The sequence below is a fragment of the Hippoglossus hippoglossus genome, chromosome 13 (genome assembly GCF_009819705.1).
Source record: "Hippoglossus hippoglossus isolate fHipHip1 chromosome 13, fHipHip1.pri, whole genome shotgun sequence".
In the NCBI taxonomy this organism is placed as follows: domain Eukaryota; kingdom Metazoa; phylum Chordata; class Actinopteri; order Pleuronectiformes; family Pleuronectidae; genus Hippoglossus; species Hippoglossus hippoglossus.
Genome location: NC_047163.1, coordinates 11369344 through 11393745, shown reverse-complemented (window position 1 = coordinate 11393745; position 24402 = coordinate 11369344). Strand labels below are relative to the sequence as shown.

Genomic DNA, 24402 nt, shown 5'->3' with positions numbered 1-24402 from the left:
GTTGTGTGCCTCAGCCAAACAGTGCAGTTTCCGTCTACATAAATTTTTTCCAGACTTTTCCAGTCACCGTGACCTTTGACCACTGAAACATAATCAGTTAATCTTTTCGTCCAAGGGACAACTGGTCAAACAGACATTAAAATATCATGTTCAAGGGGCCACAAACAATAGTTGTGAGGCGACTTTAACCTTTGACGACCTACATGCTATTAGCTCATCCGAGATTGAAAGTGAACATTTTAATTCAATTTGAAAGAATTCTCTGGAGGGGCTCCACAAAAAAGGCTTGTATGATGTCACAGTGACCTGTGACCTCACAAATCCTAAATGTCCAAATTAATGTTTGTACCAAATTTGAAGAAATTCTCACAAGGCCTGAAAAAACACAATGTCTCTGGCCGTTGCACAGGAATAAAAACCTAAGATTCATAAACACTCGTGATTGGAATGAACTTTAACCAACTGAGCATTTTAACAGGAAGTTAACATTAACATGCAGAAGAAAGGTGTTACTGAAAAAACAAGCAGTTTACTGGGAATTGCATAATCATTATAATCAATGAGCAACACTCACCCACAAGACAAATCGTATTTACAGCACAGGTTACTAGAGATGTACAGTAGTATTAAGGTTGATTATACAACATTAATTACTAAGCAACAACTGCGTTGGATTGCATTCATCACACAACTGAAGAGGTGAGAAAATGAAGTTTATCATATGGCTATTTTGATCAGCTCTTACTGACTGCACAAAGAATACATACAAATGAATGCAGGCTCACTCTGGTTCTACAGTGTTTAACCATTCAGATGTTTTGATAACTGACTTGTGACTGTGAGTGATCAGAGATGTTGCTGACGTCCTCCTGCAGCTCAGGAAGTCAACATCCTTTCATCGTTACCCCCACGTCAGCAGCAAGTGAAAAACAAACTCGCCCTCGTGACAGTAGAAAAAAACAATAAATTCTAATTAAGACTTTCAGTTGTTATTTAGTAAGAAATGATAACATCTACAATTAAAATCTTTATTACAGTTCAAGTCAAATAAAATGTACAATTCTATAGTTACAGCATACAAACAAAATATGAAAATTCGAAAGTAAAAGTGCACTTGCAGAAGGAGACAAACTATCACACTATGCCAATATTTTATGATTTTTTTTCCCCCCTGACCATCTGTCTCTTGATATCCAATAATATCTCATGTCGCTCCTGGGCGTGCTGGCTCACAGGAGCTTAAACATATATGGTTCTCTTTCAACATTCATTTCGGTATTTCACTTTGGGACCCACGCCTCCGCGCTGTCCCCCAGAAACAATTTTAAACTATGCCACTCCTGACTGGCAGGCAGATGTGACGTTGGCCACTAGAGGAGGGACTTCCTCCTACTATAACAAACCCGGGGTCGTGTCATCACCTCAGACTTCCGGCTACTAGGAGCATCCTCTCAGACGGCAGGTGGAGCCCAACGGGCTAGCAAACTGTTCATAGAGCGAGCTAACCACACGGTCGCCGAGCGCTACCTGAACGCTGCATAGCTTCCTGAGTTAAGTAGCTAGCCACCATACCAGCTACTCACCGCTTCCAACTTTAACGGAGGAGATTACAATCATGGACCCTGCCCTCACCATGGACAAGAGCAAGATACTGCCGAGGTTGTGCACATGCGGTAACAAGATCTCGGGGGCAGATACCCACTCTGTGCATTCAGCATGCCTGACCACGCCTGAGAATCGCTAACATCTCCGGGCGCCTGTGAGCATTGTGCATGCCTTTCCATAAAAACCCGCTGGCGCCCCAAGCTAGCTGGTCAGCAGTGGATCCTATGATGGGGGTAACTGTCCTCCATCCACAGGAGTGAGGGAGATCACCCAGGGAAACATCATCCCTGCAGGAGCCAGCAGGACGCCGTTGCATCGCTACATGACCCTGCCGAGCATTAAACCGACCGGGTGTCCGGACACGGTGTAATCATGGGGGATGGCTCCGACTCTGGATGAGTCCATTAGCCTCGGCTCTGATTGAAGGGGAGGTGGATGTGCAATCCACTTTCACCCCACCAGCTGCGAAGCTGATGACTGAGGATGGTGCATGCGGCCCAAACCCGGCTTCCAGCACCGACCTACACGATGTCTGTAAGAATGCAGCGACTAAGCTTGGAATTGTGTGGGCTGAAGTTTGCAGGCAGTTTTTGTTATGATATCCTTTCGGCTGGGTCAGTGTGACCTGCTCTCTCAGTGGTGCAGACAGAAGCAGTGCAGTTTTGGTTATTAACTCACAACCTCATATTCCCAGCAGCGCCACAATCCAGACCATCAGTGTTATACAGAAAGAGGAAACCGTGTTTGAGAGGGGAATTTCCCAGGTTTTCTTTGGGGCAACGCAGGGCCGGCTCTCAGGACAAAACATCTGGGTTGGCTCAACAAACATTTTGCAGCAGAGCTGCTTCCATGCTCAATAATCAGAAGTGAAAACTACTCAGAGGGTTAAATCCAGGTTCCTGACATTTATCAAGGCAAACTTACAGCCATGCATGATTCAACAGCGTTGAGCTGCTGTGAGGGAACTGGGTGGGCGGCAGAAAAGTTTCCCCAAACATGGCACTGAGGCAAAACCAACTGTGGTTTCCTGTGACGTCCCTCATGCAGTATGTGCATGTAGAACAGTGTGAATCAAAGGGAGGTCATGGAGAGAGAAAAATCGCAGCAGGAGGAGTCAGAAACAGTTTTAGTTTTGCAGAGACTGATGACTCTTGGTTTGTCTTTCACTGTGATCGGAGCAGAGACACTGAGACTTGAACATGGTGTGAATCTGATGAGATATATCTACGGATTTCGGGGACTTTGGGATAAAATAAAGAGCATTAGTTCTCTTTTTTTGTGCTTTCAACCTGAACCACAGGCTTCTCTATGTGGATGTATAATGGTGTAACGGGACCAGTTCCTATCACACTTTAGAGACATGGAGACTGGGAATAATATACTGTAGATCCACAATATCAAGTATATTACTAAGGCCAATACTCTACATTAAAACAATGTGTTTTAAGGCAAATCAAAAAAAGACTACACGTCAGAGTGACTAACCTGGGTTCTACATTAGGACTTAAGTGTCACTTTAAAAATCAGAAATAACTGATGAGCTGCCTCAGTCTTAAGATCAGATAAAAGGTATTAACAGCCAAAACCTCGGAAACCTTCGTTAAGATTTGAATAACATCTGGTTTAAATTTCTATATGATAATTCTAGTCCAAAATCTGTCTATGTTTAGACTCTTTATAACTCAGTCACTATCAATACAACTCTGAACTTATAAGTACAGGTAACATAATGGCAAATAAAAACAGAAATATCATCGAAAATAAAAAGTCAAAAGCGCCGACCAAACGAATCATGGGTCCTACCAAACCGTCTGAACAATGAACAGGTGCAACTCAATTTACAGATAATAACTTACAAACAATGACGTGCAAATGCAGAAAGCATGAAATTGTTACTCAAACCAGGAGGAAAAAAATAAACACAGAGAGAAGAACAGCAGGGCAGCCCATACACACAACCCTCGACTTGTCCTTGTCTGGTCAGTGACTTGAGAAAGTGATTTTTGAAGAAGAGGATTCCCCGTCTTTACGATCGCAGTGTGTTCATAATGAGGGGTTTCCCTGTCCAGACACAGGTGCAATGCTGACCCCCTCAGGTAAGATGTAGTGACTCTTACCAGAGGTCAGGGGTCAGGGGTTGCAGTGATCTCCACGATCATTTGTCCAGGTGATCCAAGGTGTGTGAGTCCGCAGAGAGAGGGACGACACACCAAAAAACACCTGGAGCTGAGATGTGAGAAGAGAAAGGAGATGAGGAGGTAATCACTCATTCATCAATACTGAGTAAAGTAAAAAAGAAACTAGAGATGTATTTGAATGTATCAATGCTAGAGCCTGATTTAAGGACACACCACTGACCTGTAGGGGATGCCCAGTCTCCGTCGGCCTGTAGGTGAGCGTAGGGTCTCGATCCCTAGCAATTACAATGCTGCTTATTCTGTGTGGTGGTGCCTCTCGGCTGCCGCAGCTGCCTCAGCGACGCGTCTCCATACTGGATACCTGAACCCATCCTCTCTGGGTCTAACTCACCTTCGAAAGAAATGAAAACTGTTGGCAACGCAGACATGTGTAGAGCGATACACTGGACTAAAAGGTCCTCACAGCTTCATTTACTCATGCACAGAGATCAAAAGTAAACACGTGCAAACGTCTGCAAACTTGCACACGGATGCTCAACCTCCTTATCAAACAAAGTGTACCTGATTCTATCTTGTTGAGGATGATGCGAGCGCACTTCAGAAAACCCTCCTCCACATTCTCCCCTGTCAGAGCACTGGTCTCGAGAAAAATCAGCTCTTCATAGACATGAAAATACAAGAAACAATGAAAATTAGATAAGAGACACAATCGGTAAGCATACATGAAAATAGGGCTGGGCAATTAACCAAAAACGTATAACCTCTAACCGACCTAATTTTCAAGGCTAAGGTGAAAGTTTGAAATAATTGTGATATTGATTTGAAAGTCGCCAAGCCCTACATGAAAAGCAATCAATCAAAAGAAAAGAGACAAACTTAAAATGTGTGATGAATTTAACATCACTTACCGTTCTCCTGAGCAAAGCGTGAGGCCTCTAAGAAGGTCACCTCTCTGTCTGCATCCAGGTCTTTCTTGTTGCCGCACAGGATAATAACAATGTTGGGACTGGCCAGTGTCCGTGCATCTGTCAGCCAGTTGGTCAGGGCATTATAAGTCTCCCGGCTGTAAGACAGGAGGACAGATGGACACAATGGTGTTTACTGCTAAGGGTAAAGCATCACCCTGTAATATGTTAAACTAAAATTTTTTTTCGTTATCTGCACAGACTCCTTTTTATTAATAATTAGCATTCTTGCTAGAATCTGGCACGTTAACAGTGTTTTTATACTGATGTTCATTAACATGCTCTGTCTCTATCAAATACATAAATAAACACGTGTGAATATGTTTGCCTCCATAAATACACAATGTTGTATAAACAGACATCTGTGCCTGTTGGAGACTATCAAGGCTTTAGAGCACTCATTACTTTGAGTGGGAGATATTTCAGTTCATTAAATAAGTGCTCGTAAAGATGTGCATGTACTTTTACTTTCCTTCCTCAAACCGTATCCTCATATAAACACGAGGACTTACCATCAGCAGGTTATTTCCATCTCAGATGTATCACAAGGGCTAAAGTTACTGTTTGCTAGTTGAAAAATATAGGATCTTTCAATGTTTAAAACTAAAGCTGAACAAAAAACAATACCGCAATAATAACATGTTTAATTTAAGAAATAAAACAAACTTCATGTTTGGTTTGTGTATAATGGCAAATGAAGAGGATGTGTATTAATGACTTTTAAAGACTAACTTAATAACTAGGTCATACATAATCAAATACAACTTCATAATACACAGTTATAATGTAAATATTTAGTAAGAAGTAAAGAGTTCGCCTTCTGAAAGAGAAAACTAATCTGTTTCCCTGGCTGCCAAGAAAAGCCGAAATGCAGCAACTAGATATTTGATCAAGACCAGAATATAAAGCTCTATTTATACTTATTATAAAAACAATAGTCAAGCATTGCAATGTGTAATGGTTTTTAAAGAACATTAAAATTAAGCAAAACAAAGGCTGGTTAAAGAGAGCGTAACAAGGCAAGCTCTGCTTAAAGCTAACAACAAACAACCTAATTATCTAGGGGCTGGGTAGCATCGATCAGCAGAGTAGTCTCTTGTATACACATGATTTCATGTGATTGATCTACTTTCAAATTCACAAATTTAATTAGCATTTACTTCATCAAAGTAGCTCCAGAGCACAAAAGGACAAGAAAGCTTGAGAAGAAACATAGTGTACTTTGTCCTTAAGATACAGTTTGTCAAATGTTTAGTTTTTTACAACTTAAGTATCAGTTTTACAATTTGCCTTCAAACTTCGAACCTTTTTAACTTTCCTGTTACAACCTTTGTTGGACAGTGTTGACAGTGATCACAATTATCATGGAAACTTCTTTGTACTGACGCCACTGATCACCATGGAGACCGGACCCTGGTGTCCGTGGTAACGTGAGGCCGGTAAGCTGAAGGGTGTGGGTCAGTGGAGTTTTGTTTAACAGCTGCTTTCACTAACAGGTTAAGAATGACACTCGCTCCTCGTCCACACACTGATGAGACCAAGCAGCTCAGTCACAATCCGCTTCACATGTTCTCTTCCATCTTCCTGCCACCTTTACACCTGTGAAAAGTGATAAATGTCTCCATCTCCGACTCTCACTCAAGTTTTCCATCGCCTACTTTTTGTGCTCCCTCCCTCCCTCCCTGCAGTATTCTCCGTCCACTCTCCGTTTTCTTCCTCGGGGGACACTTTTGGTGATGGACTTTTGCTTTCTCTTCTGTTGCTGGCTGCCAGAAGACACCTATATATTACAGCTCCTGTCACACTGCCCTCCATCCCCATCCCCTCCAGTAAAGACACTACAGTCTCACAAACACACACTATATTACATTCCTATCTCTCTGCATCACTGCATTCGCTCCATCTCAATTTCACAACCGCTCTAATGCAACTGTAAGCTAGTGAAATACAGACCAGTGAGTAGATTCTGGTGCATATTCATTGTATGTATAGTAACTGAATTGCACAATTTCTGGAGATGGTATGGACAGATGACACAGACTGAATTCAACAATAATACTTTATGTGTTCATACACACATTATAAATAGAAAACTATTGACAGTTAATAGTGGGTAAGTAAATTTCCATTTTGAGTTTAAACCAGATTCAATTACAGCTTAAAATGTCATTTTGTCTTTTGTCTTTTGTAGTAGTAGTTTGAATTCTGTAACACAAAAGGTATAATTTGTGCATAGGCAGAGGGAGAGTTGGGTTAATGCCTGACACTGGGTGTGCCCAACGCACTGATACTGGCATGAAACATCATAACGACAACAACCACACAACTTCCTGCTCGGGCCACACAACAGAGCCGGCTCTCTTGCTAACATGCCATGCTAGCAGTCAATACAATGCTAAAGGTAGGTACATGGTACACAACCAGATGAACACACAACAGGTTCACCAGCTGCCTCTTTTAGTATTTGATGTCAGGCAGGACCTGTAGTAGCATTAACACGATTTGATTGGCTGCTGCCTACGTTGCTGCTTGAGAATCTGAGCACGCAGCACAAGCAAAGCAACGGAACCACAATGTAGAATGGCAACACAGAACATTTCCCCATTCAAAGTGGATGAGCAGTGTTTCAGTTGAAGCCTCCAGTGTGTATGTGTGAGTGCTAAGTATAAGCGCAGTGATTGTTTTACCTGGTAATGTCATAGACCAGGAGGGCTCCAGCTGCTCCTCTGTAGTAACTGCGAGTTACAGAACTGAGGAGAAAACACAGACAATTTGGTTGATAATAATTCATCTATAATATCAATGAAATATGGCTCAGAAATTTCAATATGAAACTAGAGTCATTACCGGAATCGTTCCTGTCCAGCAGTGTCCCATATCTGCAGCTTAACCGTCTTTCCACCAACGTTCACCACTCTGGATCCAAACTCCACGCCGATGGTGTGGTTGGAGTCCTGTTTAACTGAAACAGGAACGCAGAAGAGTGTGAAAAATTCTATTATGTGAACTAACAGTTAAACAGAAAAATAAAGCAATTCTCCATTTCTTTCCCTGAGCATTATCATGTGGTTAATAAAGAAACGCCTTTCCAACAGGTCTAATGGGGACTTTGAACTCTGCTCTTTGCATCTTACTTGTGATGTGTAATATGTTGGTGTGTTGTGCTTGTGTTAAAGATTAAGCAGTTTGATCTTCAGACATATCACATCCACGTTGGACACAAGAGGGAGTCGAGATGAGATTAACACTGTCAACCCCTCCTCCCTCTCTCCCTCTGCACTGACAGCACTGGAACCTAACACCTCTTTAATCAAATTAATACAAGTGTGTGTGTGTGTGTGTGTGTGTGTGTGTGTGTGTGTGTGTGTGTGTGTGTGTGTAGGTGTGTGTGTGTGAGTCTCTGTGTGCTCATAAAGAAAAACTGTGGAGCTTGACACGACTACCAGTATATATCACACTGATCATTTTGTTTATTTTCCTACCTGCAGGTGAAAAAGAAACCAGTTTTACTTGCGAGTCATCTTCAGTGTCAACTTACTCACTTTAATAGAAAATAGAAAAGAACAACTGATCCCAAACTTAAACAGTCTTATGAAATCCTCCTTAGATATTTTATATTCTCTTTTATATTTTCAGTTTTCATTAGAAATGTCATCAGCACGCCTACTCGCTCGCTGTGAATTTTGCAGACATTTTCCTGCTGTATTCTCACATAGGCTCACTTGGACATTTTCAGGACATTTCACTAGGGGGCTGACAGGAAAAGTTCAGGGAAACTTCCGGAGCAACTGACTTTTGCATTTTATTGTTGTTATTTAACTTTTATCGTCAAGCAAAATTAAGCTTAACTTAAGTCATGTAACCCCCCCTATAGGAACATTTAGTGTGTATCTTCTCTTTAGATTGTCTTAGTCCAGAACAGTCGAAAGCAGAGAACTGTGCTGTCATGTGTTGTATCCTGCTGGCTCAATAATCATCTACTTTGGTTTGATTCATTATGGACGTCAATGAATAACTTTCTCAGGAGGAACTAAATTCCACTGAGTCTAACCCCACAGGAGCGTGAGAGGCTTTATGTGATATGGGAATCTGTGACACTAATTACATGACCATTTCTGTGTAATAACACTAATTAATTCACTCTTATCCAACCCTGAAGCGACTAATGGGCTTTAAAGAAGGAACACTTACACTTGTTCTCAATGAACTGGTGCAGGAGGCAGGATTTCCCAGTCCCAGCACTGCCAATCACCAGGAACTTAAACAGGAAGTCTGAAAGCAGAGGAGAGGAGGAAGAGATCAATGTAACACTAAGCCTGCTGCTCGTCGCACTTCCATCCTCAGAGACAATCCTTCAGATTTCCTCTTAATCCCATTGAGCTGCTACTTTCACAGTATTCAACAACCTTAAATTAGCCTACAAATCGCAAAGCCTGGCATGTAATCACCATGACAGGCTACTTCTGATTCTAATTTAATATGCTTGTTTGTCTGAGGTGAAAAAAACAAATGTGTTTGAAGCCGTGAAGAAGCAACAGCACTTAATAAAACATGTCATTAGAGCAAAGCCACGGCTGTGGAGCTATTAAACTTGGTTCCGGGTAACTGACTCATCCAGGGATTGAATGACCTCAGCCAGCTGGTTGTACAGATGTTGTTGTTTTGGTGAGTCGGCAGACACCATTGACGCATAAGATGCAGAATGACCCAGGACCCTGACATGCAAGGCCAGCACAGGCAGCCTTTGTGTGCTGTGACCAAAGTTAGTGCAAAGGGCATTTACGTGTGTAGATCCATGAGATATGAAACAATGACGATGTTTGGACCTGGAATTTACATCCATCCTGACTGATTCCATCGCTCAGAGCCAAGCACAGGTGATCAAACCCAAATGCCTCCTCAATGTGTCTTGAGATCTGATGACTCAGTCCACAATTGGAGTGGTCTTTTCTCTGTGTGAGCAAAAATGTGTCCTCCTGCACCGCATTAGAGACAGCCTACTTAAATTATTTCATCTGCACAATCTGAAGTACATCCTCATTCATGAGACAACAGGCCACAACAACACTAAAGAATACAGAGGTTAGAACAACAACAACAGATGACTAGAAGATGGATTGTCTTTGATGGGGTACTCAAAGACCTGAAAAAAATCAATAAAATGAAACGGCAACAAAATAATAAGTAGAGAAATTTCCATACCATAATGCCATGATGACATTTTCATCATGGTAAAGAGCAGCGATGAATTATGCTCACTGTGTTCAAAAGGTGTCACATTTGTGCAAAGGTCATCGTTAACACAGCTTATTTCTAAGCAATACAATATTTTCGTAATTGTTTTCAATGTTTTTTTTGCTGTATTTGAGCGCGTTGTGTTTTTCTGCTTTATGTAGAATACATAGGAGAATATAAGAGAATCTGGTAATGGTGGTGTTTTTCCAAAGAATATGAGAAGATTAGATATGAGATATGAGAAGATAAGATTGCACTACATTACCACTTTCCCTCTGAGCTTCTGCTTCAGTTGGAATATGAAGGTGTAGTGTGTACTTTTTGGTTGAAGCTTAAGCGCAGGCTCTACGTGCAGAAGTGCTGGTCTGGCAAATGATTAGTGTAGAGATTAGCCAGGTGAACATCCTGTGAATATTCAGCTTCACACAAGGTTAACAGAAAGAGTCACTGCGGAAAAAGAACGTAGAGATGGATGACATAGATTTTCAGTTCCTGTGTGACATTTACCCTAATCAAGCCAGGGCTTTTGGAGCCACCTTCATCTGCCAACACACACAACCGCTGGCTCCGTTTATGGTGCACCTTTGTTTGTAGAGGCTGGTGTTTTCTCAAGCAACACAAGCCAGAGGACAAATTCATGGTAATGGAACAGCTCCAGCAAAGCACCAGCACTTACAAGCACTTACAGTTTTCCCCTGCAACAATCTCAACCGCACATTGTCAACGGCCATGACAGTAGGACTGACAGATTCAAAGGCTAACAGATCCGTATTAAAAGTCTGCCTCAGCTTTTTCAGCATCTTCCCAGACATTACATATTCCCACGCGAGATCTGCAGACAACAATCAAGCTGTCAATATGTCAAAGCAATGAGGAGCGAGGAATGCAGCACTGCCCTCTCAAAAGCAGCCTTTAAGGCTATTGTATTTTTTTTTTTTTTCCAAACACGTCGATATCACATAACCCCTGAGGGAACAGACTAACACTGTTATCTGCATTCACTTAAACTGTGACAACATTTAACACACTCAGGCCTAAATTTCTTTTCCTGTTTCCTCTAAAGACAAAGTACAACAAGCAATTACTACTGCAACTAACATTAAGTCATTATCAATGAATCTGCTGATTATTTCCTTAAATAATCATTTGCTATTAAAATGACAGCAAATTGTGAAAAGGGTATTCTATGCAGTGTCCAAGGGGCAAATAGGGGATATATTCTGTTAACTTTCATATATCACAAAGAAAAAGAGTTAATCCTCTCATTTAAGAAACATGGATTAATTCCCTAATTCTTGCAGCAGCAGTATTCATATACTTTTTTTTATCTTACTATTTCCACCACTGACCGTGCTGGAGAAGAGACAGCACAGGAGACTGAGACAGAAATCAATAAAGGGCTATTACAGCTACCATCAGAGCTGGCCCTTTTACACATATTCTACCCACTGGGAGGAAGTTTCATGCAAGGAGCGAAGGAGACAGGGAACAAGTGGAAACAGAGAGTGCAACAGAGCAGGAGGATGGTGTGCAGTTTAAAAACAACTGGGACTATTGTGTCAGAGCTTTTGTGCTGACAATTCTTTAAACCGGAGTCAGAATAGTCCTTTCTAGAGCCGTCAAAGGCCGGCTGATGTTATTGCCAGATTATTGCCCGAAGACGTATCAAAATCAAGAAATGTGTTGCAAGTTGATTACGTGCTCTGACACGTTAATAACATTCAGCGCTGGTTGCAGTAGAGTGTCCATCACAGCTGAGCAGATGGTGGTGCAGAGTCCAACAGTGTATTTACAGTAAGATGCACACTTGTGAAATTAATTGCTGGAAACTAAATAAACACTGACCTCTAGCTCTATGATATTTGTATACCATCTGTGCATAATGCATTAGAGACGTTCTGATAGCAGTACCAGCATTGGAAATGCCTGCAATACTGTCAAAAATACAGGGTCAGGCATCGACACGAATCTATGTTCTGATCTAATACCACATTTTCTATAGTATATTAGTTTCATATAGATAAAACTGCAATACTCTTTATCTGGAAATCACTTATTCTTCACCGCTCCATAACAGCAGCTGCATTGCACTGCCAAGTACTGTTGTTAGAATGGCGAAGAAGTGATTCCCGGTGGTGCAGTCTCAGCCACAGCTGGCTAAAATGTCAGCAATTTGAAAATATTCCATGCCCGGAAGTCTCACAAGCAAAACGACGACGTGTTGTTGGCAAGGAATCAGTTTCAAGGGGTGGCACTAGTGTTTCCAATAACAAATGTAGCAATCGGCCATAAAACAATGACAGCAATCATCACTGAGTATAAAGCATTGGTATTGACTTGGTACTCGGTGTCAGTCGATATGAAAAGTCCAGGTATTGAAACCCCTATTGTGGGGGGGGGGGGGGGGGCAAAATCGAGTATTGATTGTGTTTTACTAATTTCTTCTGTTAGTAGTACTGGTAGTCGGTCATTGTGTCAGTGCTCATGGACTATGGATGTATTACAAGAACATACTATGCACATTACATCCATGTCACAGACAGGCGCAGCCGTTTCTTCATTTGCTTAAAAGGCAAATGATCTGTAGTGAAAAGAGAAGTCAAATGACACGGGACCAGAATGACACCTCGCAGCTGCTGCTCCACAGGTAACTCAGGGCTGATCATATCTGCCTCCATCAAACAGGCCCTGCAGCTGATATCCACCCTTTAAATACAAACAAACACACACACACACACACACAGCACCTTCACGAAAAGCAAACAATCTCCCAGCCCTGCAAGGTCACTGCTCCAGCTCCAGGTCCCAGGTCCCCTCGGTGCAGCAGCCGCGTCCTTCACGTGTCAACATGTTATCGCAGAGTGTGAAGTTTGAACCAACTTTTATCTGGGGAACCGTCTCTGCGTCTGTTGGCTCTTGTTTATCACCGTTTGAGGAAGCAGCCTGCTCCGCCATTGTATGACAGAGGTGGCGGTTTGTCACAAGCTGAACGCGGGCACCACCGCAGTGTATTTAAACGGACTGTCAGCAGGAAGATGTTGTTTAATCGCCATTAAAAGACGCAGACGTGATGAGGCGGCAGGTTAGCTAGGTGCTAACCTGAGCTAACCGTGTAGCCCGCTAACTAGCAGCGTCGCTACGAGCCGCGCGCAGAGCAGCTAGCGAGCTTTGAATTAAAGCACAATCCCACACGTACCGTACGTCTCAGACATGTCGACCCTCGCTGTGTGGAGGACTCGGTCCGACCTGTGGAGCTGTTCTCTCGGTTGTGTGACAGCTGGGCGCTCGCTGGGTTCACACCTCTCCCGGGTGTTTATCTATCTACGACGCCTGAGGTTTCCTCGTTAGCTTCCTCCAGAAACACTGACTGCGTCACACGTCACGTCACACGTGACGCGCGGGTGCTGGTGGTCATCACACTGTTATTATGATGTAAACAGATAATCAGCAATAACATTAAAGAGGTAAACATCGATTTCACACAATGTTTATTCAACTGATCTATATCCACCTCAAATGTTTACATGATGAAAACAAATGCAACAATCAACCATAATATTTTACTTATTTCAACATTGTAGCAATTCAATAAATGTCTGGCAGGCTTATATATATTGTGTAAATCTTATCTTAGTGTTAAATTTGTTCTTACACATGTTTACTATGACACCGACTTCATCATAAACTCAGTGATTCTGTTTGGTTCGTTTCACAGAATGGCAAACAGTTGCCCTTCTTTCACAGGATTTCTTTAATTTCAAGAATGAAACAAGACTTTACAGAATATATCAAGACTTTACAAAATATATAAAAACTTTACAGAATGTATCGAATCTTTACAGAATATACCAAAACTTTACACAATATATGAAGACTTTACACAATGTATCAAAACTTTACAGAATATATCAAGACTTTACAGAATATATCACATCTTCACAGAATATATCAAGACTTTACACAATCTATCAAATCTTTACAGAATATATCAAGACTTTACAGAATATATCAAAACTTTACACAATGTATCAAGACTCTATAACTTATAGACACTAAAAAGAGAAACAAAACTGACCAACTTACCATCAAATGAAATTGTTTCCCCTCCCCCCTCCCCCCTGTATATTTAGACATATTGTGTGTACTGTTTAATTTTTTCTAATTGTATTATTATTATCTTCGTATTTATCTGCATGACTGTTTATTTAACTGTGCTGTCATTTTAGCTGCGTATTTTCTGTGTTAAACACGTATTTTGCAAAACAAACTCATTTAAATTGGGAGCTTTTACACTGAAAAAATACAATTGTTTATCAAATGAAAAGAAGTGAATTGGGAACCATATTAAGTTGGTTCAACAATTAAACTTTTTCAGTGTATTATAATATGAAAATAAAAATCAGAAAGGTCAGTGTTAAACCAACTTATTAGTCTTGATCATAAAGCAGAGTTCTCAAGATCTCGACCATCGTTTGAATCTTTTGGTTTTGATTTTAAGTTTAATTCTGAGTCTATTCAATGCATGAGCACATAAACATGTGTGTGCGTGCATGCGTGCGTGTGTGCGTGCGTGTATATATGTGTGTGTGTGTGTGTGTGTGTGTGTGTGTGTGTGTGTGTGTGTGTGTGTGTGTGTGTGTGTGTGTGTGTGTGTGTGTGTGTGTGTGCACCAATGAGCCAGAAGGTGGCAGGCAAACATAGAGAGACGTGAGGACTGAATTTTCTAGAGACAGCATCATGTGTAGACCTAAACCTTTTCAGATGCTGAAGCCTGAACGTGACATAACACGATCCTGTATTTTCTAGGACACTGTTCATTTTGTTATGTTGCACAATTGCATTTCTGTTATTCTGTTATGGATACATATTAACACTTCTGCTTGAACACCCCCATCCAAAACAGAAATTAGAACATTCACAAGTAGCATCACAATCTGTGGTAAAGGGAGTTATGCATACATGTGGTGTCTTTGGCATGCAGACGATGGGTTTTCCCTGGGAATAATTTGTCAAACCAACGTCTTTTGAGCTTTTAGAGGAGAAAAGAATCTCTTCTCTTGTTCTTCTTTGCTTATTCATTCATCACCTTTCCATACTTTCATACACACACACTCGCACAGACCCCACGAGGTGGAGAGCAGGGCCGCCCGCCCGCCCGCCCAAGGGCAACAGGTGATAAATTACAGAGCCTTCCACTCTGCTACTATCTCTCGGAGTTCCTCCCTGGCTTTGTTCTGCTTTGGCAGATCCCCCCCCCCCCCCCCCCCCCCCCCCCCACCATCCATCCACTCCAGCCATGTTAAAAAGCTCTTTTCATAAGATTAAAGGCAGGAGGAAACACAAGGCTCAGCGTCGTGTGGGGGCACGGATGTTTTCCTAAGGTGGGCTACAAGAAACGCCGGCCTCAAAGGTGTGCGAGCAGACAAAAAGAGAAAAGCTCTTCCGTTAGGTGGGCGCCTGATTGTTTCTTTGTCCTACTTCTTGTCCTCTTGTTCCTGAGCAGGTGTCTTCTGCAGGGAAAACACGGTGCGTGTCTGCGACTGTTGCGTGGGATGTTTTGGGGATTTTGACCTTGGACTGAACAGTTTAGACCAGCAGCAGAGAGAGAGAGAGAGAGAGAGAGAGAGAGAGAGAGAGAGAGGCCTCCCCGCTGGATTCACGTGTACTTTTAGAAAGAAATGTCAAATGGAAAATAGCTATGGAGGTAGGGAGGGAGGGGGAGGTGCATAGAAAACAGTGATCAGACGCTTTCATGTCCCATCAACCTCAGGTTAAAAGAAATGATGAGCACATAGGGGAAGCCCCGCATAAACCCAACAACATTCACAGTGTTTACAACAAACATTGAGTCATTTTCCACACGATCATTAGAGTGAATCATCATTTGACACAGATGAGTTCTGTGGTCGGCCGGTGGCATCACTGCAAACATAAAGGTGTAGGTTACATCATGACTCACTGCCCGTACAGTTAAAACACAGGGTTCTAGACAACCTGCTGTTTTATACACAGAAACAAAGAAATTCAACAAAGCAATGGCTATTAAGACACATGTTATGAATATGGCCATGAGGTGTGAGCTCATTAATGAGTTGAAACAAGCACAAGAATTTCATGAAGGCTGAGGGTATTCACTTGAGCGGACAGACGTTGCTGATAGAGGCCGAGCGAGTGCGGCAACACGCGATCTTTGAAACATCACAAATTTAAAAGCCAACGGTCAGACGCCTGCAGACAGACAGTCATGTGTTGGAGTGGAGGACGACCTGTGCAGCTCTGATTCGGACTGGGAGGCTGTATTTATGTGCATACCGACTCCGCACAGTTAGTGCTTGTGCAAACTGTTTGTTTGCACGCCAGGGTATTGACTTTAATTTCTACCTCAGCACACTGTGCTTCACTCAGCCAACCCCGAGCAGACTGCTGCACAGTAGATCAGAGACCCCCAGGTTATTTGAATGATTCTATGTAAAGTGAACAGGACCCCTCACGTTAACAAACTGCAGTCTTTGAAACTAGTGTGTAGAGCATCTTGTTAAGTCACACTGAGGGTTGTGTATGGTGGAGAAAGGTCTGGTATCACGTTCCTCTCAGCTGTTCATAGTTCACCTCTCTTTCATCTTTCCATTATCGAGGGTTGTAATGTAGTGGGTCCAATACAGGCAGCTGTAAATAGACTACAGTAGCACTTTTTTATCTATTAGAAAATAAAACCATAAAGGAAGGACAACTTTATGATGCCCATGTCATACTTTGAACACAGTTTTATTATTATTATCTCCACGGAGGAGGTCATGTTTTCATCCCGTCTATTGATTTCAAAGTTGAGTAAATGCAAAAACTATAGTGCAGATCAGAATCAGGAGGAGGATCCAGGGGTTCCAGGATCACTTTCTTTAACTTTGTGAGATGCAACTTTTTCATTAATTTCCCAAACAATAATTAATGGATCTTGAGGGAAAAAATCAGGCATATTTAGGGGACTGATATTTCTGTGCAATTTAGTGCGGCTTGATTGAATTTAGGGATGAATGGATTCCTATGAAAGTTCGTGGACGGATGAGACACAGGCTGAGAAAGGAGGTATTACATTTTGGCACAGATCTCGACAAAGGGGCGGATCCAGGATTTGTTTCCCCACTTTCTTCAACATTGTTTTCACCAATTGAAAAACTTCTGGCATATTTGGTGAACTGATGTCTATGATTGAGTCCAATTCGGTGCATCTTGATTGAATTTACAGAGACTGTGTGACTGGCTTGAAGGAGGTATGCAGAGTGTTGTGTCATTTATTTTTTTGTAGCGCATTTCTTGATATTTCCTTCTCTTTGGGAAATTAACTTTTTGTATAACATGGATATCATGAGTAGACTTCTTTGCTTTGTTAGTTCAGGTTATGTTTGTGTTCTTTTTAGGTTTATTGGGTCCTTCCACCGATATTTCTGTGAGTGAGCATAAGTCAAAGTCGAGACGTGGTCATCAGAGGTCAGGGGTTAAGTGCATGTGTCAGTGGAAAGAATCCTGCTGACCTCTTCAGTGGCAGATCACTATCTTTACCCCAGTAGCTTCCTCCATACATCTTCTACTACCAGAGCACAGAGTCACCTCTCTTCACCTCCACACCAACAACTCCTTCCACCTCTCATGCAGCCACACCACCGCCTGGAGGAGCACAGGATGTTGTCTGTGGTCAGGAGGAAGGTCTCACGTTGTTTACTTCTCAGCCGCAACTTTTGTTTTTCCACTTGGAAGTAATATGAATTTGCTTTCTCCAAAACCCACTGTGTCACTTCTTCAAACAGAGATTGAGCCTTGTCTAAAACAAAATAATTTTTTCACGACATTTTGATAAACAAACAACAAAAAAACTAAAAAAGGGATTAATACAATTATTTCCTCTGCAGAAGTGGTTATGTTGTAATTTGAGGTTTGTTTTTGTAGCACTCTGTTAGTTAGCGGGATTACCAGATTACCAGAGACATTACCACGAAATGTGGTGAAAGGATGTGGTGTGAGTCAGAAAAAACATAATACATTTTAATGTGGATCCGGATCAAGGGGTGAATCCAGGATTTCTTTTTCGCTTTCTGTAACTTTGCATGATAGGGTGTTTTTCAACATTTTTTATGATTTCACAGAGAATAATTTATGGATCTTGATGAAAAACGCTGGCAGGGGACTGTTATTTATGAGTGTGTGCAATTTGGTGCATATCCAAATAACTATCTGGATCTAGTGAATTTAATTGGTTTCTCAAGGCGACTGTTGGGCCTTCGTGGAGGTATGTGCTCAACTGAGTGTCATTCCAGTTATTCCTTGAATTCCATTGAGCTGCTTCGGTTTCAGGGTCCTGATATTATGATTATTCTGGCTAAGTGTGATACTATCACGACTGACTGGGACACTTGAATACAGCAGAACCATTAGTGACACATGTGCTTTTTAATACAAGTCAAAATATGTTTGTTTTTATCTTATGAAAATACAACCTGAATTAAAAAGAGCACTGTAGAAGACTTGAAGTGAGAGAATTAAAGAAAACACAAGCAAAAAGTGTGTTACATTCTGAAAGGAGACAACTCTACTTTGTTGTTGTTCCTGTTGTTCAGGGCGTACATATTTCAACCAAATCAAATTCTTATTTTCACATGTTGCATAAGACAGTTGCATAAAACCTTGGGATCATCAGCCAGCGGCTGTTGCTGAAAAAAATTACCACACCATATTTCGATCAGCAACATGCTCTGATGCGTTCTGTCGTCTCCTTGGCTCCATTAAAAATAATCAATCACAGTCCTCTGCCTCATGTTATGACACATATTGACATATGGAAGGTCTTATCATCCTCTCTCGCTGCATGCCTGCTGGATGTAACATGTTGAGGAATCTCTGCATGATGTCATTCACAATGTGTGGAATTCATACAGATCTGCTGTGAAGATCATCTTGCAGTTCGTCCTTGGGGTAAAAAGTGAAGAGGTAGCCAGAGGTGGCACATTTCCTATAGCGTACTGTCAGTGCTTGTTCTCTTTTCAGCTCCAGCCCCACAAAACAACCAAGAAGCCATAGTTTTTTTCATTCAGGGGTTTATTCTGCAAATCTCATTGTCGGCTCCTTTTCAAAACACACTTAACTGAAAAGACCCCTCCAGAAAACATCAAGCCTTTCAGAGACACGCCAGACTGCACGTACACAAAGGCCGATGTTTGCCGGGGAAGAAAAGGCCCCGTTCTTTACATTGTATCTGTGTGTGTGTGCTGAAGTCAGAGGAAATACCTGTGACCCACAAAGTCTCTCTCCCTAATATCTATCACTCCAGAAAACATTTATAGAACAAAAAACTACCTCAAACACAACACAGACCAAAATTATTCGTCACTCAATCTGTGTCTGTGATGTTATCTTCTCCCCCTCCCCCCCCGACTTGCTTTTCTTTGCCATCTCAGAGGTTATCTCTCACGTTCTCAGAGTCACAAAGGGCTCATATACCTCCCTCAGGCACAAACATATGCCAAACCCTTCTCTATATTTCCCCTTCCTGTCACAGCTGTCAGGAAGCCAGGGCATTCATCCCCTCTTCATACACATATAATCCTGTAATTATTTGATTCTCACACTTTGTTGTGCAAAGACAACTTGCCTCATTTACATTAAGTCTACGGATTGCTGTTATGTCTGTGCAGCAAATACAGATGTTTTACAAATCCCTGTCTGGAGGGATCATTCTTTAATGATGAGACATCTAAATGAAGCCATGTTTGGCAAAACAGAACCTAGACTGATGTTGATTTATTAAATGGAACTCAGGTCACCAGGCAGAATCTAGGTCGGGTGGAACTTTGTCTGTATGAAACTCAGAAGTGAGTGTGTGAACAGGAGACCCTCTCGGACACGTGGTGTTCATTTGTACGCTCCTGCCCGTTCATGCACGCCCTTATTAGCCGGCCCTGCGGCGATGTGTCACGCTGCCTTCCAGCGGGGTTGTGTTTACCATGTTCATGAGAAGAGTTCATATGAACGCCCTCTTCTTGACAACGTCAGACCTGGACATTTTTCTGAAAACGTGGAGTTCTCGAGTTTGCGGCGTGTTGGCTCACGTTTTCAGAAATGGCGAAGGCCATTAAGGTTCATGTTTCATGGGTTACTATATTGTAATTTTTTGTGAGGAAAACATTCCTCAACTTTTTCTTCTGTCATTATGCCTTTACATTACCCACATACTAACAAACATAACTTTCTCATTTGTTCGACTTTGTGGCTTCATGACGGCAACAGTCTCATTGACCTTAGTGTCCGTGTTGCCATTGAACTATCAGTGATCTTCACACAACTTAACTACTGAGCGTACAATGTTCACCACATCCCACTCACGTGTTCCATTTGAAGGTAGCGTGAGTGACAGAAAACAGTCCCCTGGGGATGATGTCAGGGGCCATGATGGATGACATCACTGACCACAACACCTCAATGTCCACAAATCAAAGAGGTGTCTGTGCACATCCTGTCTGTGTCTCAAAGAGTTTCAATCATTTCACTGGAAGTAGTTTCACCTGTTATTGAATTATTTTCAAACTCTCTTGTAAGCTATGTGGTTTTGCATCTGTAAAAAAATCAATAAAAAAACTATCGCACAGAGAAATTGTATCTATTCAAAACCTAATTATTTCTTAAAAGGTAACAGATAAGTGTGTTAGTCAGCCAAAGTGCCATTTAAAAGCAGGTATCGGCTTCTAAAATGAGAGAATTTGCTGCTTGAACGTAATTTGTGACATTTTAATATCTTTGAGTTTTAGACTGCTGTTAAGAAAAGGCACACAGTCACTTGGGTTCTGGGATATTTTGACAGACATATACTTTATAGCCTAATAAATAAAAAGATCACTCAAAAAAGAACAACTGATTTGAACAAGAGCCCTCCATTTAATAAGAGCATGTGTAAACTGTGAAGCGATGCTGTCAAAAGCCTGAACATGCTCACGTGTCCTAATTCCACCTCCCAATCCCTCCTCTCTATTTGTAACAGCAGAGAGGGTCATTGACCTCGGTGAGGTGGGTTAATCTTTGGCTAATGGGGACACCCTGGGGCCCAGGTGTGTAACACCTGTGCTTTGGTGGGACCGCTCCTGCATGCGAGTGTGGTTCACCTTCATCACCTCCTCACCACTCTGCTCCCCCCGCCCTGCCGCTGCTGCTGGCCTCCTTTAAGCTCCTCTAAAGAGTTTGTGTTTAGAGGGATGAGACCACATCCCTTCACAAAGCTCCAAACACAAAGTCAGGCCTCATGCTGACGTTTCTTCTCACGCAGAGAAATGATATATGACACAGTGTATTGTGTTTCTTTATTTGTCACTAAACTTATATCAGATGATTTGATGACATATATATGGGTCCATAAACTGTGCATTTCCTATTTTCAGTGACACATCCATACACTTTTGCCCATTTTAACAAACTCCCTAAAGCTGCTGGCAGACATGCTCTGAACTCTGGACATTTTCCTGAAATGATCCGCACAGTAGGAAGGAACCTTTGAAGGAACTTTTTGGTTCTTTTAAAGGTCAAGTGTATAGGGACGTATAGAGATCTATGAACAGAGATGGAAGAAAATATTCATATATATTTTTCAGAAGGTGAAGATGAGGAGTATTCAAGTTGGTTGTAATTTACAACTTCACTGCAAGATGCCACAAAATCCTACACATGGAACCTTTATCTTGATATATGTCAAAATCTGTTGCAAAATGTCCTGTAGCTATAAGTGGAATGATTGACTGTTTGTGCTTTAAGTCTATAATGGTCCAGCCCCCCCTGGCCCCAGGGCTTCTTCCTGGTGAACCCACACAAGATCACGCTTGACACTAAAATTATTATTTAAAAAATCAACCAATTAACAAAATGTGAATCAACTCAAACGTACATTGTAAATCACAGTGTGACGAGGCTTAAATCTTGGTTAGATTGATGTGATTTCTGTAGATTTTTTAGTTCAGTTCAACATTTGCGGATGACATTTCTGCCTGGACCTGAAGTCTTTTCTTTTTCAAGCAGCCTAAACAAACTTGTGTAATTGCATGGTTCACTTCTCCAGGGTCAGCCCGGGATAAGAAGCACCTTATTGTGGGGACGTGGTGATGATGAGTTCCCCTGTGTTTGGAGTGCTGCAGCTCTCTGTCCTCATTTCCTCTCACTTGTCATTGCTCCTCGCCTCAAATGACGGGGTCTGTGCAAACAAAGCGGTCTCTCATTTCCAGCAGGAGTGTGCCTCTGTTGTTTGCTCAACCTTCTCTCTTCAACCACCTTTTTTCTCTCTCTCTCTCTCTTTCGGCCTCGTGTCCCCGCTGCAAACATTAGCCGCAGACTTGTCATCTTGGCTTAATTAAAAGGGGTGAACTTGGCTAAACGTGTCCACCCCCGCTTCGCTCGCTCTTTAGCTACTCCATCACCGTTTTTCTTGAATCATTCCATAAAGGCTCGTTTCCTTGGAGGGCCGGGGGCTTGACTTGACTGCCTCAAAAGGACTTTCAGTTAATAAAGTTGAACCCTGGCCCCAACAGTGGGGCCTTTAAAAGGGCCACACCGCTCAGAGTGGCTCGACTCCAGGGGCCAGAATGGTGGCTGAGCAGGACACAAAGGAGAGGAGAGATTATCTTTTGTGGAAGTGACAAGTTTTGAGGCTGAGTTGGGGGGTCAGGGGTCCTTTTGAGCTAACCTAGGAAAGTAGCAATTTAGCCGATCCCCTCTTAAGTTACCATGGCAACTATTTCTCTTTCTCAAACACTCACAAGCGTAAACATGCATCACAGTGGATTATAATCCACTCAATCCTGCCCTGATTTTAGCTCTTTGCACAACTTTTTGGGTTTCACACGCTTCATTTTCTAACCTGTTCATCACTTGAGACATAAGCACACCCTGAGGCTATGTACAGGGACCCCGCCCCCACCTGAACACCCACTCCCCTTTCTCCAGGCCCCCCCTCACCCTTGAGGCAGAAACAAATAACCTCCTCTGGGATTTCTCAGCAGGAGCCTTCAGCGGTGCAGAGCCGCCGGTCGTGTTCTCGTGTCCGGCAGCTGAGGAGATGAAGAACCTTTTGGTGTTTCCTCTGCTCAAAGTGCGACTTTGCTTCTCTACAGTCAACAATATGAGAGCACTTGGCCGACGTGTGGCGTTTACCTCACAAGATGCGTTTTCAATGAACTCACAAACATATTAAATGTAGTATTGATCAGATGCCAAGACAGACAAATATCACCCTGATGTTGTGATTGTGGAGAGAAGCTGTGTAACTAATAGCAACAGAGTTTACAGCATACAAGGCTGTGATTAACCTTCATTCAACTCAGAAAAGTTGCTCAGGTGGAAAATGTTCGTTTTCAGCCGAAATTCTTCAAAGTCAGGTGGAGACGGCCTTGTTCTTGATGTGTGGATGAATGGATGTAGGAGGAGAAATATTTGGGGCTTGTTTGTCTGTAGTCAAGCTGAATCAGCTCCTTCCATTCTTGACTCAGAGCTGCAAGTGGCTGCCGGCCAGGACAGGCAACCCCGGTGACCTCACTTCCTTTACCTACGAGACACACAGTCACTCACACATATTCGTATAACATCGCTTTCCAGACATCCATATACACTAAAGGCCTTATTGCATGTTCTCATCGGTATGCATTTGTGTGTGTGTGTGTGTGTGTGTGTGTGTGTGTGTGTGTGTGTGTGTGTGTGTGTGTGTGTGTGTGTGTTTGAGTGTATGTGCATGTGTGTGTGTTAAAAGCTCTTTCATTTCCTCTGTAATCTCTTAATCATGAAGCCCACCTGGGGGCTGCAGCCTCTGTTTGCACAGCAATCACTTTCCACGATGTCACTTCCCCTCTCAGAATCCCCTCACACACACACACACACACACACACACACACACACAGTACCTACGTAAGCACATAACCTAGAAATCTGTTTATTTCTTCCTCCTACATTTAACCTGCAAACTTTCTTGTCGATATTGTATTCAGCTGATTTAGTGCACTCCAGTGATAACATTTACAAACAACTATACAGCAAGTAATTATGGGATGATGTGTGATTGCATTTCGGTGAGACAGTTGGGAGTTATTGACCAAAGTTCAAGCCGCACAAAAGACCAGCACACGTGACTGAGGCGAGTGTCGTATTCCATCTCGCTATTTTTAAGTGTTTGTTCTTGAGGGTTTTCAACAGGCAGGAGGACAGGGAGAGGAACTCAGGAAGTTTACTCTGAGCTTCCACAGATTGTGCTTCGCTCTGGGTTTTATCTTGATACAACTCAACAGGACAATTGGTCGCAAGATCTAAAGAAAAATGGAAGAAGGAAGGAGCCTTGCAAAAGGTTCACTGACATTTAAAGCAGGGTTACCACATGTTTCAACAAGTTAGACTTTAAGATCTTTTAAAAACCTTAAGACCCTAATGAGTAAAATTTAAGATTTATG

General features: G+C 42.2%; 1 protein-coding gene across 1 annotated transcript; it reads right to left on the bottom strand.

Annotated features, from left to right (window-relative positions):
• Nucleotides 1–509: 509 nt before the first annotated feature.
• Nucleotides 510–13342, bottom strand: rab4b (RAB4B, member RAS oncogene family). Its single transcript, XM_034604693.1, has 8 exons — nucleotides 13140–13342; nucleotides 8900–8980; nucleotides 7556–7670; nucleotides 7396–7458; nucleotides 4652–4806; nucleotides 4305–4400; nucleotides 3964–4134; nucleotides 510–3831 (listed from the first exon to the last, which is right to left on the bottom strand). The coding sequence occupies exons 1-7, from the start codon at nucleotides 13153–13155 to the stop codon at nucleotides 4019–4021; spliced, it is 642 nt and encodes a 213-aa protein (XP_034460584.1). The 5' UTR covers nucleotides 13156–13342; the 3' UTR covers nucleotides 510–3831; nucleotides 3964–4018.
• Between the last annotated feature and the right edge of the window lie 11060 nt (nucleotides 13343–24402).